The sequence below is a fragment of the Guillardia theta genome (assembly GCF_000315625.1).
Source record: "Guillardia theta CCMP2712 unplaced genomic scaffold GUITHscaffold_4, whole genome shotgun sequence".
Taxonomy (NCBI): Eukaryota; class Cryptophyceae; order Pyrenomonadales; family Geminigeraceae; genus Guillardia; species Guillardia theta.
Window position 1 is genome coordinate 685,611 of NW_005434670.1, and position 10,198 is coordinate 695,808.

General features: G+C 53.0%; 4 protein-coding genes across 4 annotated transcripts; 2 read left to right on the forward strand and 2 right to left on the reverse strand.

The window, feature by feature from the left end:
• Positions 1–380: 380 nt before the first annotated feature.
• On the reverse strand, positions 381–1,850 carry GUITHDRAFT_91786 (hypothetical protein). The gene is made up of 6 exons (XM_005841037.1): positions 1,294–1,850; positions 1,013–1,244; positions 893–962; positions 787–849; positions 680–732; positions 381–632 (listed from the first exon to the last, which is right to left on the reverse strand). The coding sequence occupies exons 1-6, from the start codon at positions 1,812–1,814 to the stop codon at positions 612–614; spliced, it is 960 nt and encodes a 319-aa protein (XP_005841094.1). The 5' UTR covers positions 1,815–1,850; the 3' UTR covers positions 381–611.
• Positions 1,851–3,354: 1,504 nt separating this feature from the next.
• GUITHDRAFT_100361 (hypothetical protein) lies at positions 3,355–4,581 on the forward strand (the record flags this gene model as incomplete). Its single annotated transcript, XM_005841038.1, has 5 exons — positions 3,355–3,936; positions 3,987–4,040; positions 4,091–4,158; positions 4,329–4,448; positions 4,497–4,581. 5 exons carry the CDS (start codon positions 3,355–3,357, stop codon positions 4,579–4,581), a joined length of 909 nt encoding a protein of 302 aa, XP_005841095.1.
• A 1,482-nt stretch (positions 4,582–6,063) lies between these two features.
• Positions 6,064–7,262, forward strand: GUITHDRAFT_150156 (hypothetical protein). The gene has a single exon (XM_005841039.1). The coding sequence runs from the start codon at positions 6,631–6,633 to the stop codon at positions 7,114–7,116; it is 486 nt and encodes a 161-aa protein (XP_005841096.1). The 5' UTR covers positions 6,064–6,630; the 3' UTR covers positions 7,117–7,262.
• Positions 7,263–9,104: 1,842 nt separating this feature from the next.
• On the reverse strand, positions 9,105–9,686 carry GUITHDRAFT_63807 (hypothetical protein; the record flags this gene model as incomplete). The annotated part of the gene is made up of 3 exons (XM_005841040.1): positions 9,105–9,187; positions 9,335–9,443; positions 9,558–9,686. 3 exons carry the CDS (start codon positions 9,684–9,686, stop codon positions 9,105–9,107), a joined length of 321 nt encoding a protein of 106 aa, XP_005841097.1.
• Positions 9,687–10,198: the final 512 nt, after the last annotated feature.

Here is a 10,198-nt window from a genome sequence, read left to right on the forward strand (position 1 = left end):
ACCATGCTCCTGCTAGCCGCCATGCCCCCCCGCGGCTGTCGCTCCATCGGTCACGCATGCCCATGTAAGTACCTGATGTTCATGGAACCCATTTTACACTACCACCCCTACTTTTCCCCTTATAATAACCCACCCCTGGTCTCCCCCCAACCAACTGCCCAGAGGACTCCGATGGTCAAACGTGATCGCCGGAGATCGACGCGGGATGAGAGACTGGTGTTGTTCTCCACGACAGCAGTCGACTGTTGTCAGACAGTTCAGGTAACGTCTAAGGATGTGAATTGAAATGCTGTCGAGGCACTGACGATCTTCGTGACGATACAGAGTGACATCGTCCTCCACCTCTCGTAGCAGCCGCAGTGCTCACAATCAGGAAATTTGAGGTTGTCACATTTACTTTCATAAAAGAGCTAAGTCAAAGGAGCTGGTGGGATTGTGATGAGTTATGGAAGTAGAAGCGATCAAAGGAGCGACACTCTGATCCAGCAGGGCTAACAACAACCGAGTTCTCTGTTTGCTGCGACATATCCTGTGGGCAGGCAAGGCTGTCCTCCTTGTCACACCATACCTCTCATCTCTTCTGAATCCCTCTCGCCCCGCATGTCCATAACTCAGGCCTGCTGTTTCTTTGCCTGCTCATCTTGTCAGATCCACATCAACTTCCTGCCGGACAACCAACCCTGATCATGCCGTAGGTCATCAAGCCGCTGTCAAAGGCTCTGTGCATTCTCTCTATAACAAAAACCAATCACGGATCTTATCTCAGCAGTCATGTTGCTTTCATACCAAGAGTCACGATCTCACGGATCACCTTCCACCAGATCCAGGGCCCAACTTTGCTGGTGAAACCTGTTTCAACGTCAGGGCGGCCGGTACGGACTTGGCCTCCTACCCTTCCAGATGACAATCCAGGGGTCCCAGATGCCAACCCAGATTGAGTGCCGCCAAGCATGGATGGTCTCCTACAAGCTCATCTGTCAGACCTCCCCAGTAGAAATCTGAAGCTGCGTACCTTGACCCAGTTTGCGCCGCTGATGGCCTCAAGCTTGCCGGTCTTCTTGCAGTGCCTCTCGTACTCCTCGATAGAGATGAAGTATGGATGCGCCCACTCCTCATACAGGAATTTCAACTTGTCCTTTTCACTCTCAGTGAACTCTGGAGGAGTTTCACGTTGGCACCAGGTCGCTATCACAAGAGTCCCGCCGGGCTTCAGCACCCTCGTCATCTCCTCGACGTACTTGTACCTGACACGCACGAGTCATACCATTGAATGCTTTCACATGATGGCTCTACTTGTCCGGCATGTGTTCACCAGATTCACATCCCCACACAAGGTCGAAAGTGTTGTCAGGAAACTCCATCTTGAGAGCATCCATCACTTTGAACTCAACGTTGTCAAGGCCCTTCTCCTTGGCAAGCTCGGTAGCTCGTTGAACCTGATTGGGGGACAGAGTGATTCCCGTGACTTTGGTGTCTCCTCCCAGTTTCTTTGCGAGATATCTTGAGGTTCCTCCGATGCCGCACCCAACGTCGAGCACCTTCAAGGGCTTGTTGCCACCAGCTTCAGCTCCACTCCACTTGTACATCTCATCTATGAACTTGTACTTGGTCTCCTTAAACACAGCCGAGCTCTTGATAGGGTTTTTGATGTTCTGAATGTCTGATTTGTTGTAAAAGCCGAGATGAATGTGCTCACCCCAGTAGTACTCCAAGATCCCCTCCTCGGTCCAAGCATCGTACTCCTTCCCGACGGTATTCTCTCCAGCTTGATACGCCCTACTCGGTTTGTTCAAAAGAAAAGCAGCAACAGACATTGCCAAGATGCAAGCTCCAGCCAAGACGACCACAGGGTTCACAGGCATTGACAGTGCGCCGACACTCGCAAGGCTTGTAAGAGCGTTGCTCGCCAAGCCCATCTTCACCGATACATGTTCCTTTCTTGCACTCGCAGTCTGGAGGGGAAGGCGATGAATACCATGAGGCTGCACAGTGCTAGACCTCTGCACTATTGGACCGGTTCCTCTCAGTGGGAGAGACGACAAGGTGAAGCCATTCCCAGGCACAACGACTCCGCTGAACATGGCAGAGAAGCACAGGTATGCTACACACGATCGCGGCATCTCCAGGATCTTGAGGAACTTTGTTTCTATAACTGACCAGGCAGCCTTCTTCTCAATCACAAGTTTCTCTTCCCTCTACTCGTCGCTCCTGCGCATGTCGCTCCCCTCGCGCGTTTAGCTCTTTCCCTCACTGCCCGCTTATATGTACAGGGTCTCTCGAGGGTTTTGAAGAAATAACAAGCTCGCCTCAGGTGATTTATTAGGGAACGAGAAGAGACAGAAGTGAAGTCCGGAAGTTCAGGTGCCGCACCGGTTTCCGGGTTCACCTCAGGCTAGTTTTGATACCACCCAGCTGTCTACGGTCATGAGGACCGGTGGAGGAGCTTACATCAGTAAAATTCTGATGGGGTAGTCGGTATTGTCCAAAGGGGGTACTCAATTCTACTTGGGGAAATGAATGGAATATAAGGGGGTGAAGCAACGGAAAATATTGGGTAGCCCACCCCACCCCACCCTTCAATTACCTCCCTGTGCGTTTCCCACCCCCTCCCGGCTCCCCCGATCCTTTGAGTGTATTGGGAAAGTTTGCAGTCTACAGAGAGGGTCAGGGTACTTGATTTTATTGGACAACCCCCCTATATCATATGAATTTACACGGGTGTTTGTTAGAGGTGAGGGGTCATTGAAGAGCCCCGCTGTCCAGGGTGGGTGGAGTCGTAAAACCATGGAGGCTGGCCCTCAGTGGAAGTGAACGAGGAAGAGCAGAGAGAGAGAGATAGAGAGGGGGGCAGAGGAGAAGCAGATGCAAGAGAATACGAGGGAGAGACAAGGCAAGACAAGGCGAGACACGACGAGACCAATGCGGTGTAAGGAGGCCAGGAGCCAGTAAGTGGTGAATGCCGCGTGCGGGACCCTAAGAAAATTAAGGATCAGAAGCAGGTCCAGGGCGGCCTCTACGGATCAACCCAGCATCCAAGCCATCAGTCGCGAATAGCGACATATTCATTAGTCGCGAATACCCGGGCAGAATCTACTCTCACATTGAATACCCAGTTCTAGAGGAAAGAGGTGGTTGCCAGCTATGTTATTTTTTCAGGGGAGCGAGTGTTTTCTCGTCTTCCTGGTGCTGATGGGATTATTGAAATATGTCTCGCCATTCTCTGGAAATGGATGTTTGATGAGCATGTGGAGTGGTTCAGAGCATAGAATCCCAGCTCATCTCCTTCAGCCAAAGGGCAGAGGTTCAATGTCTAACTGTGCCCACCCTTCGAGGGGCACTCGATCTAGTGTACGGATGAACAACGAGGAACATCAGCCAAGACGCAACGAGATAAAGTTCGATGCAGCGGCAAGATACAGGAAGGCCTTTCCTCTTGGGGTAAACAATGTTCTGGACCAGGTCCGAGAATCATTAAACCTGGCTCTCGACGACGGCCTTTTCCGGCTCAGAGTCCAACTAAATATCCATCAGTTCGATCAAAGGCTGCAATCATTTTCTGACGGCAAGATGCCAGAGCTGGTTGCGATGATCGGGGAGCTGTTGGTTGAGAGGGGAATGAGACCGAGCATTATGTTCAACACGATCATGGATGCATCGATCGCACGAACAGTCCTCCCAGATCATCTGCGAGAAAAGGTTTCGATCAACGTGCTGGGGCTGGGAGAGTTTGGGGAAGAATACGATGCAGCGGTGTTGGTTGCCCCAAGTAACGAGGGCAATGAGAACCTCCAGAGGATCGAGGCAGTGGAGAAACTGATATATTCAGGTCCTCCTAGGGGACTGGTATCCCGGTCAGCAAGGGCAAAGTACATGCAAAGACCGATCATCCTGATCAACCCCGTGCTTGAAGCCATCCACTCCCTGTCTACTCCGCATGTAATGCTGACTTTGTTTGTGTCTCAATTGTTGACTTCGACCATCACCAGAGCAAAGTGCCGCCCATGTTCATGAGTGACTTTGATGTCGTGTACTTCTTGCAGGTTAGTATCCGATGTGATCACGTGTTATGTGATTGAGATTGTATCTACAGTTACAGGCTTCAATGGTCCGCGTTCGCATTGGAAATGCAGGTGAATCAGTGTTCACACCGTGTGGCTCGTGAGCTTTGATGTAATGAGCGAATCACTGTCATCAAGTGTGCACTCGCTGCAAAGATGCATGTTAGTGGGTGTTATATGATGTGACAAGGGGGACTGTGAGCATTCAAGTCAAAATCTAATCTTGTTTCGAAAAAAGCCATTTTCAGAGCGTATCCTTCTCAATGGCAGGTTGAAATTTTTCGGTCTATTCCATCATGTTGAAATTTTGCAGCTCTGGATTGAAGCCAATGATGGACAAGAGCGAGGTGTCAGTCAAAGAAGGCCATGGAGAGGATTCCGCTTGATCTGGTGATTCCCATGGGATGATCCAAGCGTTTCTAACTTGACGCACCACAGGGAGAAGCCAAACTCCTTATCTTCACAAGACGCTGCTTTGTTGGACGATCTAAGGGACTGCCTCCATCAAAGATGGCAACCTTAGGCTGTCTTGATCATGAGCCTGTTTTTATTCTTTTCTAGCGATGTATAGACTTATTTCATGAACCGCGTGAATGGTTCTCCTTCTAATATGTAGCTGGTCGCCCAAATCTGGGCCAAATAACAACAAATTTCTATCAAGCACTGGGGCCTGGTGTCCCAACGACCTTAGGCAGGTAGCTGACTCGCAATTGACATTGCGCGGAAGTACTCCATGCACAGGGAGTGATCCTTGAAATGCAGACAGATGCTGTCGTTGGTCTCCCTTGAGGACAAGACGATGCATCCCTCGTCAGCACTCTTCACACGAACAAACGTCTCGGGCAGATGCAACAAAGCGATTTGCCGGGACATATCCTCTGATTCAAGAAGAAGATCGCTCATAGACTTCATCCTACAGACAACTTGCATCCCTTGTTTGTCATCCACGTGTGCTCTCAAGGTCACCATACATGCTTCAAGGAAATGGCGGTGAGAGGGGCTTTTTGCATGGTGGCTTTCTTTATGCCCCTGCTGAAGTTGATTGCTTGCACCGTGACCAAGCTGTCCATGACGACTTGCGCCATGCATATTCTGGTTGTGATGTTTGTGACTGTTCCTTTCGGAAGAAGAGCGCGGACTTTGAGATGTATCAGGATTGTGTTTGCTGTTGCCGTCGACGACGGAGGTCGGAGACTCAGACTGAAGCTGAAGCGGTCGTTTCTTCTCAGATGACGCAGTTGGAGATTGATAGCTTAGAAAACTATTCTGAAGTTCTGCTTGCAGCGAATTCCGACCTTTTGAAGATGAAAAGTTTGGATTGGATAGGTTTGCTACCTCGACACTGAGGTTTCGATGGTATCCCATATCTTGATGGAGTCAAAGTGGAGCGAGCAAGGGCAAGAAAAAGTCGAGCGGTGGGAGAGAGCAAGGCGGATGGAGTCGAGGGAAGGGACGGACAGGATAAAAAGTGGCAGGGAGGAGGACGACATGGAGCAAACGTGGAGTCGTATGGAGGTCAAGTGAAGAGGACGGGAAGCATGTAGTAAAAACTTCATGGTACCCCAATGAACCAGTTGCAAAGCACGGGTACCCGAAATACTGGGCATATTTCAAACACGTCGTTTCGTCCAATGTGACTGCATCTAAAACTACTTGTAAACTTCTTCAGTACTTCTGCTCTCTTGGCTTTGACTAAAACTTTTAGTCACACGTTTAACACAGACGTTAAGGTTGCGGCCGCCGACTTGCCGGTCACACGGCCGGCCGGCTGATCACTGGCCGGGCGGGCCGAGCCTGATGAGTAAAACTTGGTATGGGCTAGCGCGCGGAGAAAGATGTGCGAGTGGTCGATGAAGGAGGAGAGGAGGAGGAGGAGGAGGAGGAGGAGGAGTATGACGACGAAGAGGAAGAGGAAGAGGAAGAGGAAGAGGAAGAGGAAGAGGAAGAGGAAGAGGAAGAGGAAGAGGAAGAGGGCAGACGAGGAGAGACGGGGTGCGGGGGGATGAAGAAGGGAAGGAGTTGAGGTGGTAGTACAGAGAAAGAAGAACATTATGTGACTAGCTGGATTGAACGCACTTCTACTTCCTGCCATACAGGAGAGGGTTTGATTTCAACCTGAGACTCTGGTCAGAGCCTGAGGTGCTTGTATAAATGGGCAGAAGAGAGGAGGAGTTGCATTGGATGGATTGTACTGGATTGACACACCTCCTCATCAGCCTGAGATGCAATTCCAACGCTGATGCTTCCACAGGATGCTCAACTGGAACAAGATGAACCCTGCCAACGCCGCACAGATTCCTCCCATGCAGTTTACAAGACCTGCTGCAGTGCCGCCAGGGATGCCATCCATGCCTTATACGCCGAACCAAGCTGTTGGGGCCACGATAAATCAGTCAGATCCATCCTTGCAGGACAACAGTCTACCTTACAAGGTGAAAGTTGTCAGAATATCCTGCCTGCTGACTGCCTCTCAGATCAATACGCTGACTCAAGTCGAGGGGATCTTGAAAAGGAAGCTGGAGAGGTAAGGCACTGCCCTCGCAGCCGACTTGTTGAGGCTTGAGGTGGCAGGATGGAGGAGAGGCTTGAAGCAGCAAGGCTGAAGCGTTCAAAGATCTTGGATCATCTCCTCACGTTGGAGGGCTACTGGTCTGGCCCTCCCTCGAGCCACGAGTGCTCGGCTGAGAGCGGAGACGAGCAGCAGGAGGCGGAGGTGCTGCAGAGGAGGAGCGCTCTGAAACTCAAGGGGAAGATAGCTGCGGGAGGGATGATGATGCATGGCAGGCTAGATTTTGCTTCTCCCCCGATTCTCGCGAGCCCAGGGGGCCAGGCGCTCACCCCCAATAAGATACCGGCGATGTCCCTTGGCAGGGTTGGCCCGGGTGCCGTCAGCCCGGCAGGAGCGGGGAGGGCGGCGATGCACCTTGCACCTATAGCAGCGATGCACCGGCCTGCTCCTCCTCCTCAGGAGGGTCCTAGTGGAGGAAGCCAGCAGTTGCTGTCGGAGGATGCGGCTATCATCGCAATGCTGAGCAAGGCGACCCACCCACAAAACTGATGGTGAGGCGACAAGCAGATTGAAGAGGGGGAGGGGGAGAAGCAGGCGAGAGTGAAGAGGAGAAGGAAGCGAAGTGGAAGAAAGCAAGACGAGGAGAATTGAAGAGGGACAAGAGGTTCCTTGTTGTAAATACAAATGCCGAATGCGAAAACTTTGGATCTGAAAAACAGGATGGGAGGGCGAGGAAGGGAGGAAGGAGGAGGACGAAGCTTGCGTCTGAAAGAATAACATGACAAACGCGTCAAGATACGCAGGGACAGAGGCGGGAGGTAGATTGATGCTTCGCCTCGCACCTGCCGCGCGTTAGAGAGGAAGAATGCCGTGGGGGCAAAAGGATGTCAGAGGGGAGGATGAGAGGAGGAGAAGGAGGGGGAGGGGTCAAGTAAAAGCAGAAGTAGAAGGGAGGGGGAGGAGGAAGAGGGGGAGGGGGAGGGGGAGGAGGAAGAGAAGGAGGAGGAAGAGGTGGTGGTGGTGGTGGTGGTGGTGGTGGTGGTGGTGGTTGTGGAGAACGAGGAGGAGGAGGAGGAGGAGGTCACTTCGGGATGACGTCGGTGATCAGGCAGTATCCAAACGTTGGATGTCTGGTATCACTGACAAACACGGGGATGTCCTCCCCTACCTCATACCCGCAGCCTGCATGTCCATGTGAGAGGGGACGGAGGGGAGGGGAGGAGGGAGCGAACCGTGCGGAAAACAGGAGAAGTGAGAGGAGAGCGACTTGCAATTGTTGATGAAGTCGAATTGCTGCATGTCACATATCATCCCTGCGAACAATCCAGTAAGATCCTCCTCCTCCTCCTCCTCCTCCTCCTCCTCCTCCTCCTCCCTATGAATACGACCTCTATCTCAACCTGTAGCAACTCTCCTGCTGCCCCGCTCCTCTCATCCTCTCCTTCCTGCCCGTGCTGCTCTCTGCATTCAAGCTACTTCCACAATATCCTCCTCTCCTGCTCTCCTCCTCTCCTCACCATTCCGCTTGCAGTGATCCAGGCAGCTGACACCCTGTGGGGCAGCTGAGGCCTTGAAGGAGGGAGGAGGCACGAGCTTCTCTTGCTCGGGAGTGAGAGGGCTCAGCCTCCTGTCGTACAAGAAGATCGTCTTGCGATTCCTCTTCACGATGGACACTCGCCTGCCAACATGTCGGAACCTCCCTCTTCCTCCTTCTTCCCTCCCCCTTCTTGCTCCCTCCTCCTCCCGTCTACCAGCTCTCTCCAACCATCGCACCCAGTTGCACCCGTCCCCTGCTCTTCTCCTCCCTCCCGAATGCGAGCAAGTCTCACTTGAAGGAGACGCGCGGCCAGTTAGAAGGATACGCCCCGAGGCCCCGCGCCAACTTGCTCCACTCCTCCCGCACGTAGCCAACACGGAGAGTCTGCTGTGACCCGTCCGGGACGATGGAGAGAATTTGGTGAGGGCCGACGGGTCGAGCAGCAGCGAGCTGAGCCTGAGGAGAACAGCATTAGCATAGCGAAGCGAGAAGGAGGAGAGGAGGCGGGATGGGGGGTGGAGGGATTCGGAGGAGCAGCAAGGGTGGCACGATAGAAAGGGGGCAGGAGATAGTGGAGGGAGGAGCAGGGGTGGTAGGAGGAGATTCCACCGTCATCCAGGCCTGGTATCGATCATGCAAGAGGTAGGAGAGGTCGCCGTAGTCAACGTGCGGGGAGGTGGCGACAGCGATCTTGGACAGCCTCTGCTCGTAGTCATAATTGCTGACCGTCGCCCCCGTCGACCCGATGTTGTGGTTGCGAGGGACCTCGGGGATTATGCAGTCTCGTCCCTTCGCCTGCTCGTCCACTCGCATCCAGTGGTCCCAACTGTCACGAGGACGGTCAGCTCAAGAACCAGCTCCTGCCTCTCCTCCCCCGTCACCGCCCCCCACTCCTCTCCCCTCTTCCTGATACCCTTCCTGTCCATGGTTTCACTTTTCCTCAACTTGCTCTCTCTCTCCTCCTGCTGACCAGCTTCTTTCGCCTCCTGCTTCCTCCATCTCACCTGTGCATGGGCCACTTATGTCGGAGCTCATCCATCCACAGTTCCTTTCGGAGCATCCAACCCAATCCAGGAAAGAAGTCTACATACATCGCATGGTCACCAAATGAAGGGAGGGGGAGGAGGAGGAGGAAGAGGACTATGAAGAAAGCAGAGGAAGAGAATTGAAGGGACAGGAGACCGAGGAGGGAGGGGAGTGGAGGTTGGAAAGGATGAAAGGAAGCAGCACCAGTGCGATGAAGCGTTTTCTCGTCCATGTCCATGTGCATGTATGCGTTATCATTCCAAGAGGAGACGCACATGAGCGTTGCATCTGAGTCGAGCAGGGGAGCAGTAGCCTGCACCCTCGTGACCTTCTCCTCCCTCCTCCCCCTACTTCTCCTCCCTCCTCCCCCCTCCTCCTTCTCCTCCTCCCTCTTCCTACCCGCACCCTCCTCCCTCCTTGTCCTGACCTCGAAGTAGGCGAGCGCGTCTGGCGCCATCACCATGTCCTCCTCGATTAGGATCGCGTGGTTGATGTTCTTCTCTGTCTCAAAGACCGTCTTGAGCACGAACTTGTAGTGATCGGCGATGTAATGCATGGTTGCTTGATCACCCTTTGATCTATGATCCTGTGTCCTCCATTTCTCAGCCAACATGCTTTCTCCTCTTCCCTTTCCTCTTCTACATTTCGTCGCCCCGTGCCCATCCCTCCCAACTCATCCTGCCTGCTCCCCTGCCCTCCTCCCATTCCCCCCTTCATGTCTCGGACTACCTGCCTCAAGTCGTTCACGACGAACTTGATGAATGGCTTTGAAGATTCCAGGTCCTGTCTGCATGTCAACGACGCCTACGGAAACATGCCCACGGCAATCGCCACGAGGGATGAAGAGCAAATCAAGACGTCAAGGAAGAGTGTGGAGGGGATTGGGGAGGGAGAGGAAGAGGAAGAGGAAGAGGAGGGGAGGAGAGAGATTGAATTTCTACCTTAGCATACATCCTGACCTTGGCGTCGCTGCCATCCTGGGAAATGAAAACCTTCGCAGCAAACATGATGAGAGAAGGCGAGGAGGACGAAGCAAGAGCAACACCTTGTACTCTTCGATCCCCTTAA